The sequence below is a fragment of the Plecotus auritus genome (assembly GCF_963455305.1).
Source record: "Plecotus auritus genome assembly, chromosome: 1".
NCBI lineage: Eukaryota > Metazoa > Chordata > Mammalia > Chiroptera > Vespertilionidae > Plecotus > Plecotus auritus.
In genome coordinates, this window is record NC_137770.1 from 242,267,886 (window position 1) to 242,287,733 (window position 19,848).

The 19,848-nt window shown below is 41.5% G+C and overlaps 1 protein-coding gene across 2 annotated transcripts in view; it reads left to right on the forward strand.

The window, feature by feature from the left end:
• The window catches only part of RAB28 (RAB28, member RAS oncogene family), a 73,051-nt gene extending 53,995 nt beyond the window's left edge, over positions 1 to 19,056 (forward strand). Inside the window, exons 5-8 of one of the 2 annotated variants that reach the window (XM_080677157.1) lie at positions 8,558 to 8,661; positions 9,837 to 9,914; positions 16,807 to 16,901; positions 18,161 to 19,056. In XM_080677157.1, coding sequence (XP_080533283.1) covers positions 8,558 to 8,661; positions 9,837 to 9,914; positions 16,807 to 16,896 — 272 coding nt within the window. In that variant the 3' untranslated portion in view covers positions 16,897 to 16,901; positions 18,161 to 19,056. The remainder of the gene's footprint in view (positions 1 to 8,557; positions 8,662 to 9,836; positions 9,915 to 16,806; positions 16,902 to 18,160) is intronic. The other variant, XM_080677156.1, reaches the window with a different exon arrangement.
• The last annotated feature ends 792 nt before the right edge of the window (positions 19,057 to 19,848 follow it).

A 19,848-nucleotide genomic window follows, 5' to 3' on the forward strand; every position in this document is an offset into this window, starting at 1 on the left:
ATCTGTATTACAACTGAGGAACCCAGAGTTAAGGGAACCTAAATCTTTTGTAATAGGTCAGAAGTAAACCTCTGACCTTTGTTCTCAAGGGAGATGTTGTTATTATTTTTTAATGATCTTAAATCTAATAATATTACATGCAGTAAACATGGGAGATATTATTTTTTTAAAGGTTTTTTTTGTTTTGTTTTGTTTTTAAATATATTTTATTGATTTTTTACAGAGAGGAAGGAAGAGGGATAGATAGTCAGAAACATCGATGAGAGAGAAACATCGATCAGTTGCCTCTTGCACACCTCCTACTGGGGATGTGCCCGCAACCAAGTTACATGCCCTTGACCGGAATCGAACCTGGGACCTTTCAGTCCGCAGGCTGACGCTCTATCCACTGAGCCAAACCGGTTTTGGCGGGAGATATTATTTTTATTACACCAGTCAGTAAAGAAACTTGTAGTTTGTATCTGAAGGAGACATTAGCTGTATGTATGCTGCTTGCCATGCAAACATCCTTGAAAGGATAGTTTAAAACAAAAGCTCATTTTAAAATTTTACTTTTCTCAATTTATTGTTAAAATTTATTTTTAAATTTCTAGTATATTTTTCTGTCATTTACACACATATATACATATTAGGGGCCCGGTACACGAAGATTCGTGCATGGGGCGTGGGTCCCTCAGCCCGACCTGCACCCTCTCCAATCTGGGAACCCCTCAGGGAGCACTCTCCAATCCGGAGTTTCTGTCTGTCTTTGCAATCATATGAGCGAATTGTCTGAGGCCCCAACCCAGTTTGGTTTGTTGCTCACAGAATAATAGAGGCATTTTTTTTTCTTTGCTTCATTGGTGGAGATTTTCTGGAAGTTTTAGGATATCTTCCCTTTAATTTTTTCTAGACACTCTGATTTTACTTGTCTCTCACCTTTGCTTTCCCTGCATCCTGTACCGCAACAGTAACTTGCTTTAGGCTCACTTTGCTCTAGTGTCTAGGACAGTGGTTCTCAACCTTTCTAATGCCGTGACCCTTTAATACAGTTCCTCATGTTGTGGTGACCCCCAACCATAAAATTATTTTCATTGCTACTTCATAACTGCAATTTTGCTACTGTTATGAATCGTAATGTAAATATCTATGTTTTCCGATGGTCTTAGGCTCTACAGCAGCGGTTCTCAACCTGTGGGTCGCAACCCACAGGTTGAGAACCGCTAGCAGGGTCACCTAAGACCATCGGAAAACACAGATATTTACATTACGATTCATAACAGTTGAGAACCACTGGTCTAGGAGATCTGTCTGCCACCAGAACTACGTTTCCCAGCATTCCTGGTGCTCCCCGTGCTCTTGGTTTTCCCTTCCTGCTCTGTCTCCATCCCACAGCCTCCCGCTCTGCCAAGTCCTCCAAGCCGCCAGCTCTCCCTCTCTACTCTCCATCTGGCGGCTTGGGGAGCCAAGTTCTCCAAGCTGCTCCACTCTCCACCAGCTCTCCCGCTCTGCTCTCCGCCCGGTGGCTTTGGGGGAGCGACCAAGGGAGCCACGTCCCCCGAAGCCGCTGGCTCTCCCACTCTGCTCTCCGTCCGGCGCCTGTGTATGCAAATTAACCCGCCATATTTGTTGGGTTAATTTGCATACTCCTGATTGGCTGGTGGGCGTCACGGAGGTACGGTCAATTTACATGTTTCTCTTTTATTATATAGGATATAATATGCTTACAAAGTAAGAATTTTACCATATGCATAATTGTGTACTCTACATTTTAACACCCTAATGTATTGTGTATTTTACCTAGCAGTCTTTTTCCAGCTTTATTATATATTAGAGGCCGGATGCACAAAATTCATGCAAGGGCCTTGGCCCCAGCCCCGGCCCGCCGCCTCTGCCTCGGTCCCTGCCTGCTGCTTTGTCCGGAAGAAAGAATGTCCAGAAGGATGTCTGGTCTAATTAGCATATTACACTTTTATTATTATAGATAATACTAGAGGCCAATGTACGAAAATTCGTGCAAGAGTAGGCCTTCCTTCCCCCGGCTGCCAGCACCAGCTTCCCTCCAGCACCCAGGACCCAGGCAGCTTCCCTCCGGCCGCCCGCAAGCACCCGGGACCCTGGCTGGCTTCCCTCTGGCCCAGCTTCGTCAGGAAGGACATTCAGTCTAATTAGCATATTACCCTTTTATTATTATAGATAATTGACATATAACACATTGCATAAGTTTAAAGTACACAATGTGTTGATTTGATATGCTTATGTACTACAAAATGATTACTCCATATGGTTAGCTAACATCTGCACCACATCACAGAATTGCCAGGGCTCAACCTTCTTCTTCTTCTTTTTTTTTAATATATATTTTATTGATTTTTTTTACAGAGAGGAAGGGAGAGGGATAGAGAGTTAGAAACATCGATGAGAGAGAAACATCGATCAGCTGCCTCCTGCACACCTCCTACTGGGGATGAGCCCACAACCAAGGTACATGCCCCTTGACCGGAATTGAACCTGGGACCTTTCAGTTCACAGGCCGACGCTCTATCCACTGAGCCAAATCGGTTATGGCTCAACTTTCTTCTTAATCAACTTAGATTCCTTGCTTCAGAAATGTAATTACTACATTGCGTTTACTGTCTTCAACTTCCCCATCCTTCTTTTCATTTACTGTAAATGGTTTAGAAAACCTTAGTTCTACTTTAATGCAAATCTCTACCCACCCATGCAGCTAAATGAATGTGGCTGCAACAAAACCTACCAATACACTGTGTCTCATTTTAAATCCAGGGTAACTATTTTCAAAAGACTTTTTGGTATTTTTCAAAGCCCACATTAAATCCATTACCATATTCTATTTACACTAGAGGCCCGGTGCACGAAATTCGTGCACTGGGGGGGGGGGCGGTCCCTCAGCCCAGCCTGCACCCTCTCCAATCTGGGACCCCTCGAAGGATGTCTGATGGGCCTAAACGGGCAGTCGGACATCCCTCTCACAATCCAGTACTGCTGGCTCCCAACTGCTCGCCTGCCTGCCTTCCTGATTGCCCCTAACCGCTTCTGCCTGCCAGCCTGATCACCCCCTAACCACTCCCCGGCCAGCCTGATTGATGCCTAAGTGCTCCCCTGCCAGCCTGTTTGCCCCTAACTGCCCTCCCTGCCCGCCTGGTCACCCCTAACTGCCCTCCCCTGCAGGCCTGGTCACCCCTAACTGCTCTCCCCTGCAGGCCTGGGTCCCTCCCAACTGCCTTTCCCTGCAGGCCTGGTCGCCCCCAACATCCCTCCTTGCCAGCTTGGTTACCCCTAACTGCCCTCCCCTGCAGGCTTGATCACCCCCAACTGCCCTCCCTTGCAGGCCTGGTCCCTCCCATCTACCCTCCCCTGCTGGCCTGATCGCCCACAACTGCCCTCCCTTGCATGCCTGGTCCCTTCCAATGGCCCTCCCCTGCTGGCCATCTTGCGGTGGCCATCTTGTGTCCACATGGGGACAGCCATCTTTGATCAGATGTGGGCAGCCACCTTGTGTGTTGGAGTGATGGTCAGTTTGCATATTACTCTTTTATTAGATAGGATAGAGGCCTGGTGCATGGGTGGGGGCCAGCTGGTTTGCCCTGAAGGATGTCCCGGATCAGGGTGGGGGTTCCCTTGGGGCGTGGGGTGCCTGGGCGAGGGGCCTGTGGTGGTTTGCTGGCCGGCCACGCCCCCTGGCGACCCAAGCGGAGGCCTCGGGATCTTAACTTCTACAATTGAAATTTTGTAGCCTGGAGCGGAGCCAAGCCTTCTGCTTGCTTTGTGGCGGCAGCCATTTTTGGGGGGATTTATGTATCTTCTATAATTGAAACTTTGTAGCCTTTTGCGGAGGCCTGGGTGGGCCAGGGTATGTGGAAAGCTTGGCTTCCTCCATCGCCTGGGGCAACCCTAGCCTCCTGCTCTTTCCAGCTCCGTGGCTGCCGCCATTTCTGTTTGGGTTTATGTATCTTCTATCATTGAAACTTTGTAGCCTTGAGTGGAGACCTGGGCCAGCAAGGGCAGGCAGAAAGCTTGGCTTCCTCCGTTGCCAGGGAAACCCAAGCCTCCCTCCTGCTCTCCGTGGCAGTAGCCATCTTGGTTGGGTTTATTTGCATATTTGCTCCTGATTGGCTGGTGGGCGTGGCTTGTGGGTGTAGCGGAGTGATAGTTAATTTGCATATCACTCTTTTATTAGATAGGATTATCCTGAACATATTTGAGAGTCTGCCCCGCTTTTTACTATCTCTGTTGCTACCACTCTTGTAGTAACATCCTCTCCCTCTTAGATTATAGCCCCCTCAATGGCTTCTCTGCTTTACATTTGATCCTCTATAGCTTATTCTAAAAAAAGAGCCCAGTGTCTTTTAAAATTTGAGTCAGATTATAACTTTTCCCCCTCACAACCCTCTAGTAACTTCCCATCTCTTTTAGAGTGGCCGACACACACCGCACAATATGGCCCTGGTTTTTTAAACGTCATTTCATGCTGTTTCCCTCTCTTGCCAACTGATTTTAGCCACCCTGGCCTCCTGTCTTTTCCTTGAGTATGCTAAGAATAATCTTCATTAGGACTTTTGCACTTCATCTTCCTCTGCTTGGAAGACTTTCTCCCAGATATACTTCCTCCTTAGCCTTCTTAAGGTTTTTTTACCTAGCTGTTTAAAATACCCCTGCCCCTTATGTACCATTTATCTTTCTTCATTACATCTATCAGCATTTGCCATACTTTAGAATTTACTTGTTGGTCCTTTCCCCTTCATTAAAATGTAAGCTCATTGTTAAATCTGCAGCATCCAGGACAGTGTCTGACACTCAAATATTTGTTAAATGAATAAATCATCAGTAAAGTTATACATTGAAATTGTTAAGCAGGATGTAATATGATTGAGGTAAAAGAAATGGCATACGAGGTGTACTGGTTAATAATGCGGATTTTTTTCAATAGATAGAGTTACACATATGTTGATATATAGGCGATTTGATATGTATGCTATTTTGTTGTATTGACAACAAGCTTTAAAACTTCATGTGTCAAATTTTCTGAAGGTGTTAACATCATAGATATTTTTACACTTAAAACTGTCAAATTTCATGCCAAAAAAAAGAGTATTTGTGGGAAGTTTTAATTCATTACTTTATTTTGAAGAAAAGTTATGCTGAATACTTTGGGAAGCTTATGGTGAACATGCTTCATCTCAGATACTTGTGAATGCTAGATTAAACGCTTTAAAAGTGATGATTTTGATGTGAAAGACAAAGAATGTCCAGGTCAACCAAAAAAGTTTGAAGACCAACAATTACAAGCATTATTGGATGAAGATGCGTATCAAACTCAAAAACAACTTGCAAAAAGATTTAAACGTTGCTCAGCAAACAATTTCCAATCGTTTACAAGCAATGGGAAAGATTTTAAAGGAAGGAAAATGGGTGCCACATCAACTTAATTAAAGACAAATGGAAAACCAAAAAGTCATCAGTAAAATGTTGCTTCAATGGCGTGAAAGTCTTTTTTGCATCAAATTGTGACTGGCAATGAAAAGTGGATTTATTTTGAGAATCCCAAATGCACAAAATTATGGGTTGATCCAGGTCCACCATCAACATCGACTGCAAGGCCAAATCGCTTCGGAAAGAAGACAATGCTCTGTGTTTGGTGGGATCAGGAAGGTGTGGTATATTATGAGCTTCTAAAACCAGGTGAAACCGTTACTACTGATCGCTACCGACAACAAATAATCAATTTGAACCATGCTCTGATTGTGAAACGACCAGAATGTGCCAGAAGACACGGCAAAGTAATTTTGCTTCATAATGATGCACCATCATACACTTCAAAACCAGTTAAATTCACGTTAAAAGATCTTGCCTGGGAAGTATTGACCCACCCACTGTATTCACCAGACCTTGCTCCTTCAGATTACCACTTGTTTCGATTGATGGCACACACAGTTTCTGAGCAGCACTTCAATACATACGAAGAAGTGGAAAATTGGGTCTCTGAATGGTTTGCCTCAAAGCAAGAAAAGTTCTACTGGGTCGGTATCCACAAATTACCTGAAAGACGGGGGAAATGTGTAGCTAGCAATGGACGTTACTTTGAATAAAGCACTTTTGATGTTTCTCTTGAAATTATCGTGTTTACTTTGAGTATAAAATCCACATTATTAACCAATACACCTCGTGTATACAGTATTAATGCCTTTGTCCTTCATATTGTTTAGATGTTGGAAGGATATATGCCAAAATGTTAACAGTAGTTGTCTTTAGTTAATGGCATTTTAAATTTCATTTTCATAATTGTTTTTCTGAATATTTGGGAAATGAGCGTATATTACTGTTATTAGGGTGGCTTGGTTCGTTGGAGTGTCATTCTGTACACCAAAAGGTTGTGGGTTTGATTCCTGGTCTGGGCTCCTGCAGGAGGCAACCTATTGATGTTTTTCTCTCTCTCCCTCTCTTTCTCACCCTCCCTCCCTCCCTCCCTCCCTCCCTCCCTCCCCAGTCCCTTCCTTTCTCCCTAAAATCAATAAAAAAACAACATATCCTCAGGTGAGGATAAAAAATAAATATATATGTATATACATATATATAACACCTTGAAAAATGATGTCCTTTACTGAAGGACATAAAGGAAATTAAATCATTGTAGCAGTAAGTGTTATCACATATATGATAGGTAGGTACTGGATAATAATTTTAAGAATATTCTTAAAAATAGAAGAAAAGAAAGATTTTACTAGTACTGTAGTAAATGAGCTCTCTTAATATTAAATTCTAAGACAACAAAAGGAAACTTTATAGTGAAGTTTTTGTTTTGTTTTGTTTTTAATCTCTGCTGTCTCATTTGTCAGAATCTCATTCATTTAAAATAACTTTTATATCCTTAATGGTCTTTTATGTTCATATACTGGGGATGACTTTTTGAGAAACGATTGTATCTTTTTCATCTGTGGGTTCTTACTACCTAGCACAGTACTTGGTATATAATTGGGAGTCAATAAATTGTTGAATAAATGCTTCCCCCCCCCCCCCCAATTGATCAGTGACATACTGGTCTTTTATTGCTATCTTCATTAGGAAAACGTTGGCTTGGATAGTAAATTACCCAATACTATAGATAACTTATGTGATAGTTGGGGAATTGTAGGGAAGGGTGGAGGGAGAGGAAAAAAAGAGAAAGAAAAAAGTTGAACAGTGATAGATAGTTCCATTTGAAAAAACAAGTACACACACACAAAATGACAAATTTCCTTTTAAAAAAATTGGGTAGTGATTCATTGGGGATTTTTCCTAGTGTCAGGATTTGTTCTTACTCTTGTTGAATTAGGAAAGTATTTTAGCTTTAATATTATGATAACCTAGATATATAAATGTCAGTGCTAATATCTTAGTATTTTAGTCTTCTACAAATTGATGCCTGTGATATCTGGACATTTTTTAGCCTTTTCTTGTAAATAAGGTCTTAGTTTAAGGAACAGCAACTTGTGGTCAGAAAAGAAAAACTCCATATTATTCAAGCTAAGCAATATAAATGGGACTCAGAATCCCTGACTAAATAAAAAATCTCCTAGAGAAAGATCTCTTGAGCCTACAAACTAAATACCTTCAATATAATTTTAAATAAAACCTTTTATGTAAAATGAGAGCACTTTTTAGTTGATAATCAATTGACACTATTATGTAGGCTCACTAGATTTGCAAATTTACAAGTTTTTACAAGTCAGTTGGGTCCCTTCCTCAGGAAATCAGTTTAACTTTTTTTCCCCCTATATTGACTCAAAGAACCTAGTTGTCCTTAAATCCTGTGAATATATTTGCCTTATAATTTGACGGCATTGAGTCAACACCCTTATAGGGTTTCTAGTGTTGTAAAAAGAGAAACTGTTCAATAAAGGGTCACATTTGAAAAAATAGACTGTGCCGGATGAAACCAGTATTGGATATGAATACTGTGCTTTGCTCTAAAGAACCTACAAGTATTCAAGGAAATAAGTGCTTACCCCTTACTTTCAAAATGCATACTTTAGGTTTGGAAAGTAGCTGAGCTGTCTCCTTGTGAAATTAAATTATGGCTTTAAATAAATTAAATACACTATGAAATATTGATATCTTTTAGCAAAAATTAATTACATATTTATTGAATATTAATATTTATAAAACTTGCAGAACTATTCTAATTATTAAAGTAATTAAACTTTCAATTAAATATGCATCTTTCAATTAATCTCTGTTTAAACCCATTGTACTAAGGAAATCTTTTTTGAGTATCATCAGTGTTCCTGAAGCTATATAGATAATAAGAATGATAGCTTTCATTTTTTTGAGAACTTATCATGTCTGGACATTTGCACTATACATGGATTAATTCTCAAACACTCTATATAAGGTAGGTATATATGTTATTCTTAGGTTTAGAGACTGAGGCATAAAAAAGTTAAGGAAATTGCCTAAGATTACACAGATAGTGCCTAAGCGGGGATATAATAGTGGAAGATAAGTCAAACTTAAACATGTTTAAGTATAATATTGATTGACTCTAATATTTTTTCTCTCTTTCTGTTCACCTTTCTAGTTGATTTGGAGCATATGCGAACAGTAAAACCTGAAAAGCACTTGAGGTTTTGCCAGGAAAATGGTTTTAGTAGCCACTTTGTCTCAGCAAAGACAGGAGACTCTGTAAGTAAAATAATGAAAATGGATCTATAAGTGAGGTTTTACGTTTATTTATTAATATTCATAGGAACTGACTTCCATTTTTTTGCAACAAATTAATGCTTATTGAAGATATAAAATAGACTAGATTAGATGTAACATGTTTATTCTGTGTATATTACTTTTGTAATTCATTTAACATAAATTTATGGTTATTTTAGGGTATTTAAAAATATAAGAGTTTAAAAAGAATATAAATCCCCATTATCTCAGCATTCAGAGATGATTTGTAATCTCTGCTTATTTTCTTGTACAATCCATCTCTTCCTCTCCATTCTACCACACTAACTTTCCTGTTTTTTCTTAAACATTGACTATCAGTGAACTATAATAGATATTACTTTTTGAGGTGCAAATGACATAAGCCTTTTGGAGTATGTATCTCTTTTTGATTTGAAATCAAAATTAAATTAATAAAATTATGATAAATATTCAGTAAGTGATCATGAGGTAAGTAGGGATAAGAAAATGATAGTACACTTTTGAAGCAATGACAAGGTATACCTTACAGGTGAACTCTGGATTGGAGCGCTCAAAATCATAATGTAAGCTAACAGTGTATGAAAAGTATTTATAGAAAAGTGTTTGTAGACTTTTGCTTATAATGGAGTATACTGCTCCTTCACTCTGAACTGGTAAAATACAGTAAGGATTTCTAAGTTGTTCTGCTCAAAAGATGTGGAGAGTTTATTGACTTGAGAGCAACAAAATTTTTAATGTATAGACTAAAGCCAGGTCAAAAGACCAATTTAAAGTTGGCATTGAAAAACCCAGGTAGTATACTAATGTATTCTCAATTTCTTCAGCACCTATAGGTGTTTGTTTTGCTAGTATTTTTTTAATGTGGTCGCTGTAATTGTCTTATGTTAAATCTTGAAAATGTAAGTTTTTAGGGATTAATGTTTATGTTTAGACCAATTCATTGAATTTCATAAATTTTTTCAATTTATGGGTTTAATCACTTAAAAATTTATTTCATTTAAAATTTTGTTGTCTCTGACAAAGCTATTTTTGGAATAACTTGCTACATCATATTTTTGTAATTCTTGCTGTTTATCATTGTTTAGAAAGTTCAATTTATTTGAAGGTAACTTAAGCATGTCTGTTTTAAATCATTTAAACCTATTTTTGGAATGTAGGTATTCCTGTGTTTTCAGAAAGTTGCTGCTGAAATCCTTGGAATCAAATTAAACAAAGCAGAAATAGAACAGTCACAGGTGATTATATTGAACTTTATATTTAAAGAGTAATTTATTTCTTTTTAGTAGTTGGAATAATTAAGTTCTAGTCTCTTAGCAGGTTTGATGATTATTCACTGTACTGCACATTATATCTCTGGCTTTACTACTCAGTGTAAGTTTGTACCCTTAACAGTATCTACCCTGTCTTCCCTCCCCTCATTCCCCAGTAACACCATTTTATTCTCTGTACAAGTTTGGCTTTTTACATATAAGTGATATCCTGCAGTATTTATCTTTCTCTGTGTGACTTACTTCACTTAGCACAATATACTTAAGTTCATTCATGTTGTTGCAAGTGGCAGAATGTCCTCCTTTCTCATGGCTGAATAATATTCCTGTGTGTGTGCGTGTGCGTGTGTGTGTGTGTGTGTGTGCGTGCCACATTTTATTTATCTATTCATTTGTTGTGGGATGGTTAGGTTGCTTCCATATCTTGGCTGTTATAAAAAACACTGCAATGAACATTGTGGTACATACATCTTTTTGAATTAGTGTTTTCTTTTTTTTTTGGACGGATATCCAGGAATGGAACTGTTGGATCATGTGATAGTTCAATTTTTAGAGCAGCCTCCATAGTGTGTTTTATAGTGGCTGCACCATTTTCCATTCTCACCAGCAGTGCACAAGGGTTCTCTTTTCTGCACATCCTTGCCAGGACATCTCTTGTGTTCCTGATGGTAGCCATTGTGTGAGGTGATAGCTCATTGTGGTATTAATTTACTTTTCCCTGATGATTAGTGATGTTGAGCATCTTTTTCATGTACTTGTTGGCCATTTGGATGTCAAGGACTAGGCGGGGAAAAGACAAAGAAGTTCAGGTTTTACATTTTTTGTTTATATATACAAGGTGTATATTGAAACAAAAAATATATATGGAAAAAGAGGAAGGAAGGAAGGAAAGGAGGGAGAGAGGGAGGGAGAGAATTGAGGGAGGGAGGTCGTTCTGGTCGTTCTGCCATTAAGAGTTAATTTGAATATTACCCTTTTATTATATAGGATTATGGATGTATAGCAGTCATGATATTCTTTAATACTTTACATGTCTGTTTTCCATACTGGACTCTTACATGTCTCAAAAACAGAGATCATCTATTATATTATTTATCTGAATGTCTTCAGTACCTAGAATAGTGATTGTCTTTGAATGAATGATAGTGGCAAGTGTTTTTAGCCTTCAAGGTATGTTTACTCTATATCCTGAGCATGACAAACTATGACTTTTCAATGATAAACATGTAACTACTATCTGTATTAAGACACAATTGCAGGAGAAACCAAGATGGCGGCATAGGTGAACACCTAAACTGCTGCCTCGCACAACAATTTCAAAACTACAACTAAAAGACAGAACGGACATCATCCAGAACCACAGGAAAGCTGGCTGAGTGGAAATTCTACAACTAGAAGGAAAGAGAGGGGCACACGGAGACTCAGAAGAGCTGCAAAAGGCTGAGATACAGAGACACGCGCGTGGAGAGGACGGGCGGCTGAGTGCCTGGCTAGCTTTCTCTAGTGGGAGAGAGATGGAAGCTCCCCACTGCACTGAACCCCAGTTCCGATTGCACTGAACCCCAGTTCTGGGAGAGACCCTGGGGTCCCAGACTCATACAGGGGGAGTTTGGACTGTCGGGAGAAGAGAGGAGCGCATGGAAACTCAGGGGAGCTGCGAAAGGCAGAGGTCTGGAGGTGCGTGCGCAAGTGCGCACAGAGAGGACTGACTGCTGAGTGTGCCGCTGGCTTTCTCTAGCGGGAGGAAGACGGAAGCTCTCAACTGAGCTGAACTCCAGTTCCGGGCGAGAATCTGGGAATCCAGATTCATTGGGGGAGAAACTGGACTGTCTGGCAGCGGGCGAAACTCGAGGGCGACTTACTCTCAGAGGTGCTTGCAGCGATTACCGAGGGACACTGAGACCCAGGGGACTCATAGGGCAGGGCTGACGGGAAGCCAAGGCTGTCTGCTGAGCCCTGAGACTCCTCCCCATCCAAGCTGAGCACAGAGGCTTTTCCAATTTTTCAAGTCTTGACTCATAAGGCTGTCTCCAGCACAGAAGTTCTCCCAGCGTAGACACAGCTGATCCTCACAGCCAATTGGCCTGGAGGTCAGTTCCTCCCAGTGATACCAACAACAATCAAGACTTAACTACAACAAGGCAGTACACACAGTCCACAAAGGGGTGCACCAATTGTGTCCACCTCAGGTAACTGGGGAGGCTGAGCCACTGGGCCATATAGGACACCTAGCACACAAAGCTACTCTACCAACTCAGGGAAGCAGCGAAAATGCGGAGACAAAGAAACAGATCACAAACGAAAGAAATGGAGGAAAGCAAACGACTGGATATAGAGTTCAAAACCATGGTTATAAGGTTTTTCAAGAATTTCCTAGAAAAGGCCGATAAATTTAGCGAGACCCTTGAGGATATGAAAAAGGACCAACTAGAAATTAAACATACACTGACTGAAATAAAAAATATTATACAGAGACCTAACAGCAGACTAGAGGAACATAAGAATCAAGTCAAAGATTTGAAATACAAAGAAGCAAAAAACAACCAGAAAAGCAAAAAGAAAAAAGAACCCAAAAATATGAAGATAGTGTAAGAAGCCTCTGGGACAACTTCAAGTGTACCAACATCCGAATTATGGGGGTGCCAGAAGAAGAGAGAGAGCAAGATACTGAAAACCTATTTGAAGAAATAATAACAGAAAACTTCCCCTACCTGGTGAAAGAAATAGACTTACAAGTCCAGGAAGCGCACAGAACCCCAAACAAGAGGAATCCAAAGAGGACCACACCAAGACACATCATAATTAAAATGCCAAGAGCAAAAGACAAAGAGAGAATATTAAAAGCAGCAAGAGAAAAACAGTTAATTACCTACAGGGGAGCACCCATACGATTGTCAGCTGATTTCTCAACAGAAACTATGCAGGCCAGACCGGAGTGGCAAGAAATATTCAAAGTGATGAAGAGCAAGAACCTACAACCAAGATTACTCTACCCAGCAAAGCTATCATTCAGAATTGAAGGTCAGATAAAGAGCTTCACAGATAAGAAAAAGCTAAAGGAGTTCATCAACACCAAACCAGTATTATATGAAATGCTGAAAGGTATTCTTTAAGAAGAGGAAGAAGAAGAAAAAGGTAAAGATAAAAATTATGAACAACAAATACATATCTGTCAACAAGTGAATCTAAAAATCAAATGAATAAAAAAGCTCATGAACAGAATAAACTAGTGAATATAATAGAATCAGGGGCATAGAAAGGGAGTGGACTGACAAATCTCAGGGGAAAGGGGTGTGTGGGGTGCGGGAAGAGACTGGACAAAGGTCGTACACCTATGGATGAGGACAGTGGTGGGGAGGTAAGGGCAGAGGGTAGGGTGGGAACCGGGTGGAAGGGAGCTATGGGGGGAAAAAAGAGGAACAATTGTAATAATCTGAACAATAAAGATTTATTAAATTAAAAAAAAGGACACAATTGCAGAGTAGACCAAATTTATCTTTTGTGTCTTCCCAAGAGTCCATCTCTACTCCTTATACCTTACTCCCCCAGCTCCAGGGTTGCTTTCTTGCTTTTGCTAGATAGTTACCACTTCCACTTCCAGGACCCACCGCAGTTATTCTCTGCATAATAAGGGCTAAGCTGGTGTTCAAATAAAAGTTGATGTTTTGTATGTAACATTTTCTCTGAAAACATCAATGAGTGACTTGTAAACAGTCCGACTCCTGTGAAATCACCTGCCAGGAAGTTTATGGCCCAGATATTCTGTTTTGCTACTCCTAGAAAGCAAAACCTTGGTTCTGGCTGCCAGTTCAGAAATTTTGTACAAAGCTTTATGCCAAACAATGAAGGCCCCCAAGAAAGAAAGATGTTGCCTTTTTAGTTCTTCATTAATTGGATGAAAATTAATGCTGAATATCCAAGCTATTTATATTAGTCAGTACATTGACCAAATATTTTGACCATAGGTCAGTAACCTGGTTGTGTTTATAGAATAGGGTTTAAACCAACATTTTGGAGGATTGATGAGTTGCTTACTGATTATGAAAATCCCTTTTCTTTATTGTAACCCACAGTTTGTCATGAAACAATTAGGTTCAGCGATGGCAGATAATGGTGTTCAGTGTTTTACTGACATACCCCTCCCACAGTACTTCACATTGCGGTTAGTAATGCTTCTGCCCAGTAAATCACAGTCTTGTCCAGAAGTTAAGGCTGCTGCTGGGAACTGGGGCAGAGCCTGCTCAGGCCAGTATACCGTCCCACCCCACTCATTTACTCCTAGTTCGTTCAGTCTTTATAAGTGCCATCGCAACCAGCAGCCTTATTAACATGGTTTTCTATATGTGTTAATTATTAGATGCTGTTATGAAATAAGAGTTTTCTGAAATAAGATATTTGAAATTGTGAAAGAAAGAAAAAACCAGGATAGTTTAAAGTTGAACAATTTGGAGAGCATTTTTTTCTCTCTCATACTTGTCACATGTAGTCTTTTTATCCTAAGGGTTATTGCAAACAAAAACCTAACAGTAGTTTTGATTCTTTAGTTAGCAAAACTCTTAGATATTTGATAAAATAGCTGTTGGGCTTAAACTGTAGGTCAGGTGTTTTTTTTAAATGACAGAAAAGTGCATTTTGAACTTGTTTTTATTTTTATATGAAATATGGGATGACCATGGACATTAGGGTTGTGAGGAATGGGGCAATTAGCATCAAAAGAATATCTCTGACAAATAGTAAATGTTATTAAATATAAAATTTATAAATCTTATATGGCTTCCTATGATACACACACACACACACACACACACACACACACATCCTCTTCCCTACCTTCAAAGAAAATTACTCCTTCCTCTCTATTACCACAGCATATAGGTCTACTAGTACAGCACTTACCTTGTATGACAATTATCTGTGAATGTATTTCTCTTCCCATGAGGTCCCCAGCAACTTGTGAACAGATACTATGTAACTTACCTGTGCATTCCCATTACAGAGTGACTGGCACAGGGTAGATCCTCAGTAATGTTTGTGGAAGGAAACAGAATTATTACTTTTACTACATGTTAGAATAGAAAAGCACCATAATTCTTGGTTGTTCTCTGAATACAGGGAATTATATATATTACTAGAGGTCTGGTGCACAAAATTTGTGCACGGGGGGGTGGGGGGGAGGGGAGTGTCCCTCAGCCCAGCTTGCACCCTCTCTAATCTGGGACCCCTTGAGGGATGTCCGACCGCCTGTTTAGGCCCGGGATCGGGCCTTAACGGGCGGTCGGACATCCCTCTCACAATCCAGGACTGCCGGCTCCCAAACGCTTGCCTGCCTCTGCCTGATTGCTCCTAACCGCTTCTGCCTGCCAGCCTGATCACCCCCTAACCACTCCCCTGCCAGCCTGATTGACACCTAAGTGCTCCCTGGCCGGCCTTATTGCCCCTAATTGCCCTACCCTGCCAGCCTGGTCACCCCTAACTGCCCTCTCCTGCAGGCCTGGTTGCCCCCAACTGCCCTCCTCTGCTGGCCCGGTCACCCCTAACTGCCCTCCCTGCTGGCCCAATCACCCGTAACTTGCCCTCCCTGCTGGCCTGATCGCCCACAACTGCCCTCCCCTGCAGGCCTGGTCTCCCCCAACTGCTCCCCTCCTCCAGCCTAGTCACCCCTAACTGCCCTCCCCTGCCGGCCTGGTTACCCCCAACTGCCCTCCCCTGCTGGCCTGGTCTCCTCCAATTTCCCTCCTCTGCTGGCCCAATCACCCCTAACTTGCCCTCCCTGCTGGCCTGATCGCCCACAACTGCCCTCCCCTGCAGGCCTGGTTCCCCCCAACTGCCCTCCCCTGCAGGCCTGGTTGCCCCCAACTGCCCTCCTCTGCTGGCCCGGTCACCCCTAACTGCCCTCCCTGCTGGCCCAATCACCCGTAACTTGCCCTCCCTGCTGGCCTGATCGCCCACAACTGCCCTCTCCTGCAGACCTGGTCTCCCCCAACTGCTCCCCTCCTCCAGCCTAGTCACCCCTAACTGCCCTCCCCTGCCGGCCTGGTTACCCCCAACTGCCCTCCCCTGCTGGCCTGGTCTCCTCCAATTTCCCTCCTCTGCTGGCCCAATCACCCCTAACTTGCCCTCCCTGCTGGCCTGATCGCCCACAACTGCCCTCCCCTGCAGGCCTGGTTCCCCCCAACTGCCCTCCCCTGCAGGCCTGGTTGCCCCCAACTGCCCTCCTCTGCTGGCCTGGTCACCCCTAACTGCCCTCCCTGCTTGCCTGATCACCCACAACTGCCCTCCCCTGCTGGCCTGGTCCCCCCCAACTTCCCTCCCCTGCAGGCCTCGTCCCCTCCAATTGCCCTCTCCTGCAGGCCTGGGTCCCCCCAAACTGCCCTCCCTTGATGGTCTGGTCTCTCCCAACTGCCCTTATCTGCTGGCCTTGTCACCCCTAACTGCCCACAACTGCCTTCCCCTGCAGGCCATCTTGTGGTGGCCATCTTTGACCACATGGGGGAGCCATCTTTGACCACATGGGGGTGGCCATCTTGTGTCTTGGAGTGATGGTCAATTTGCATGTTACACTTTTATTAGATAGGATGTGTAATTGTGATATCAAAACTAAAACTCAAACTTGTCTGGAGCAGACTTGTCTATTTTAACAATTAAGTGGAATTATAAAGAATAATATTTCTTGGATCTTTGCTTGCTTTCCTTCCTTTTATATGTCTATAGTCTGCTGTTTTCTTTTGAGACATGTTTAAATTTATGTGTATATTCCTTTTTCTCCTTTGGTGTTCCCTTCTATTTTCAGTCATTGAACATGCTTTCCATTTTTTCTTTCTTTCTTCTTCATCTCGTTTATGTTGTACGGAATTGACAGCGTATTGTCAGGGCAGACATAGTGAAGTACCCGGAAGAAGATAATCAACATTCCACCTCTGCTCAGACTAGACTCTGTTCAGTACAGTAGTGCAGGTATAACGGATAAATTACTGCAATTTGGGGGAGGAGGGTGGTGAGAACTAGTGAATGCTATCTTGTTCTTTTCCCCTTATGAATAGAGAAGTTCAAATGATTATTGTACATTATTGGAATTAATATTGCATACATCCTGTTTTAGAACTTTGAAAAATTGATCCTTTGCCAAGAGACTTACGAATGAAATAAGGAATTGGGAACAAATTAAAATAACATTTCAGTTACTTTCACACGTATTTGTCTTTATGGTTGTGTTTATTACATGTGCAGTGAAGTGGAGAATTGAGGCAGTTATTTCATTATTCATTCCTTACCATTTTTCCTGAAATAGCCTGGTAATTGAAAGAGTACTTTTAAAATTTGTCTTGAATTACTCTTCTTTGTCTGCTTGTGTGTGCAGACTTAGTATAAGAGTTGAAAACAGTAAAGGATTTGTTTTAATGTAAATTATTACCTAGAGATGAATATTAGGGCATATTGCTAAATTTATCATTTAAGATAATCCTTGAATGTGGGTGAGAGGGAAGGAAGGACGAATTAAAACTATCTTTCAGTTTAAATTATTTTAAAAATATGAGTATGCAGTAATTTTCTAAATTCTCATTCTGTATTTTGTTAGTCATTATTCATAACCCTTTAGTGAGCTATTTGGAAGTAAGTTAGGGATTTGGGAGGAAAGTTTTAAAAATTGGCACCATTTTAAATAATGAGTTGCTCAAAACATTTCTCCTTTCTATGTGACTTTTAACATTCACACCTCTTCTCACTAACTCACTAATTGCTGTAAACATTCTAAAAAAAGCTATGGCTGGGGATAGTGGTTTATGGAAGTATTAATAAATAATGACTTTTTTACTTTGAAATAACAAATTCTTGTCTATCAGTTAAACTATATAAATGATTAATTTTAACCCTTTGCTTTAAGTTATAACCAGGGTTTAATATTTTATATTAATTTGTCAGGTTTTTATTAGACTTGTGATAACCTTAAGCTTATGACATAAAGCCAGGAAAGACTCAATTAAGGATTTGCAATTAGATACTTAAAACAAAACCCAACAAGAAAGCTCCCTTGCCCGCCAACCCCAGCTCTGCACTAGTTTGTTCTGGTTGGTTCTTTTAATATCAGCCCCTGCTTCATTTATGGTGTCTATCATCAGGGGTTCACCAAAGTTCAGAAAATGAAAATATACTGTAAGGAGTCCTTTCTGAATGTTCTGATGCTCTGATAATGACTCTGTTTTCTTTTATGACAGAGGGTGGTGAAGGCAGATATTGTAAACTACAACCAGGAACCCATGTCAAGAACTGTGAACCCTCCTCGAAGCTCTATGTGTGCAGTTCAGTGAGTGCGTGGTCCCGTGTTGGTGTGCTGGCTGCCCTGCCTCTGTGTGGGCCAAGGACCTGGAGGAGCTGGTTTATCAGGGGCCAACTCTGTAGCTCAGTTAACCCTTCCCTCCCCGCTCGCTTTCCCTGCGTGTGCTGCTCCCAGCCACAGGCAGCTCCTGGACTGGAGAGAATTCCACTTCGGGACCACACACTTGGAATTCAGATGGAAAGCACATTCTCTGGAGTTAGACTGCCTCATTGAAAGAGAGTATATCGGTTCTCTTTAATGTCTTCACTTCTTTTTTCCCAGATGGCAATTTTTTAAAACAAGTATGGAAGCTATCCAAGTCCTGATCCTCAGCCAGGATTTTGCCACAGCACAGTTTCATTCTCTTATCTGAACTCATACATGGCAAACATGCTTCAGAGTACAGATGTTTAACAAGTAATATATTTTATCTACAGATACTAAAGAAGGCGACCTTTTGCTGTCTATCGTGAGAGAAAATATATAAAGCTGTATCTAATGGAAAATGCTGGAAATAAAGCTGTAATAGAAATATTTTTTCCATTTTTTTAACAAAGGACCTAAACTGTTTATATTGTAGCTGTAGCTCACAGAGTGGTGAGTATTGCTGTTGTACTTTATAACTGTGTCATGGTCATGTGCATTGTGGAATACTCAGGTCCATTGCTGCATGGACTTGGATGGATGCATCCGAGATCCCCAGGACAAGTTAGGCCTGTTGTTGGATCATTGTGGATCAGACCTGTACCTGATGTTCAGATGTTTTTCTCCTGCAAATAAATTTATTTAAATTACTTTTTTTGGGCGAATTTTCTTTTAGCTATCTTCCTTTTAGTTATGGAACCAAGGTGTATTTGGCTGTAACATCAGTGATCATGTGCTGATTCAAGCCCAGACGCTGCGGCCCGACCTTCCATTTTACACACAAGGACACCAAATCTGAGAGTCCATGGTACCACAGCAGTGTGCTCCTCCCTCCCGCTCTCTACCTCTGCGCAGAGAGCCCTAGCCTCCCTCCTGTGAGCTGTGTGATGCTCTGCCCTCCTGTCTCCCTGCACAGGCTCCCCCCGTCATCTGGAACCTCTCCATTCCTCCAAGTGTCTGCTTCTGCCATCCATTCTGTGGTCACTATGAGGGAGGCTCTGTGCAAGGCACGCTTGTCTCATGTTTTCTGAGCTAAGGCGCAGTGCCTGGCCTGGGGGGTGCTTAGTATTTGCCACATTGAAACACTTGAGTGATGCCCCTCCACAGTCTCCTCATCTCCAGTCTCCTCATTTTCACAGCCACAAGTTCCCCATAAGCACCTCTCGATGGCCATTGCCCCTTCCTGCCTGAGTCACAGTCATTCGTGTCCTTGTGGTTTACTGTCTCATAGGGCAGAAGCTTGCACAGGGCGGGAAGGGCCTCAGGAGTGCCCAGGCAGGGAACCTTTCACAGGGAGGCTTGCTACAAGTGTGTGCAGAGATTTTGGACACCCTCACTTTACAGCTGTGAGAAATTTTAAAAAACTTATTTCATATCCTGTGTGACTAAGGAAACTGAAGTTCAGAGAGAAAAATCTCGCCGGAGGACATGGAATCATGGAGC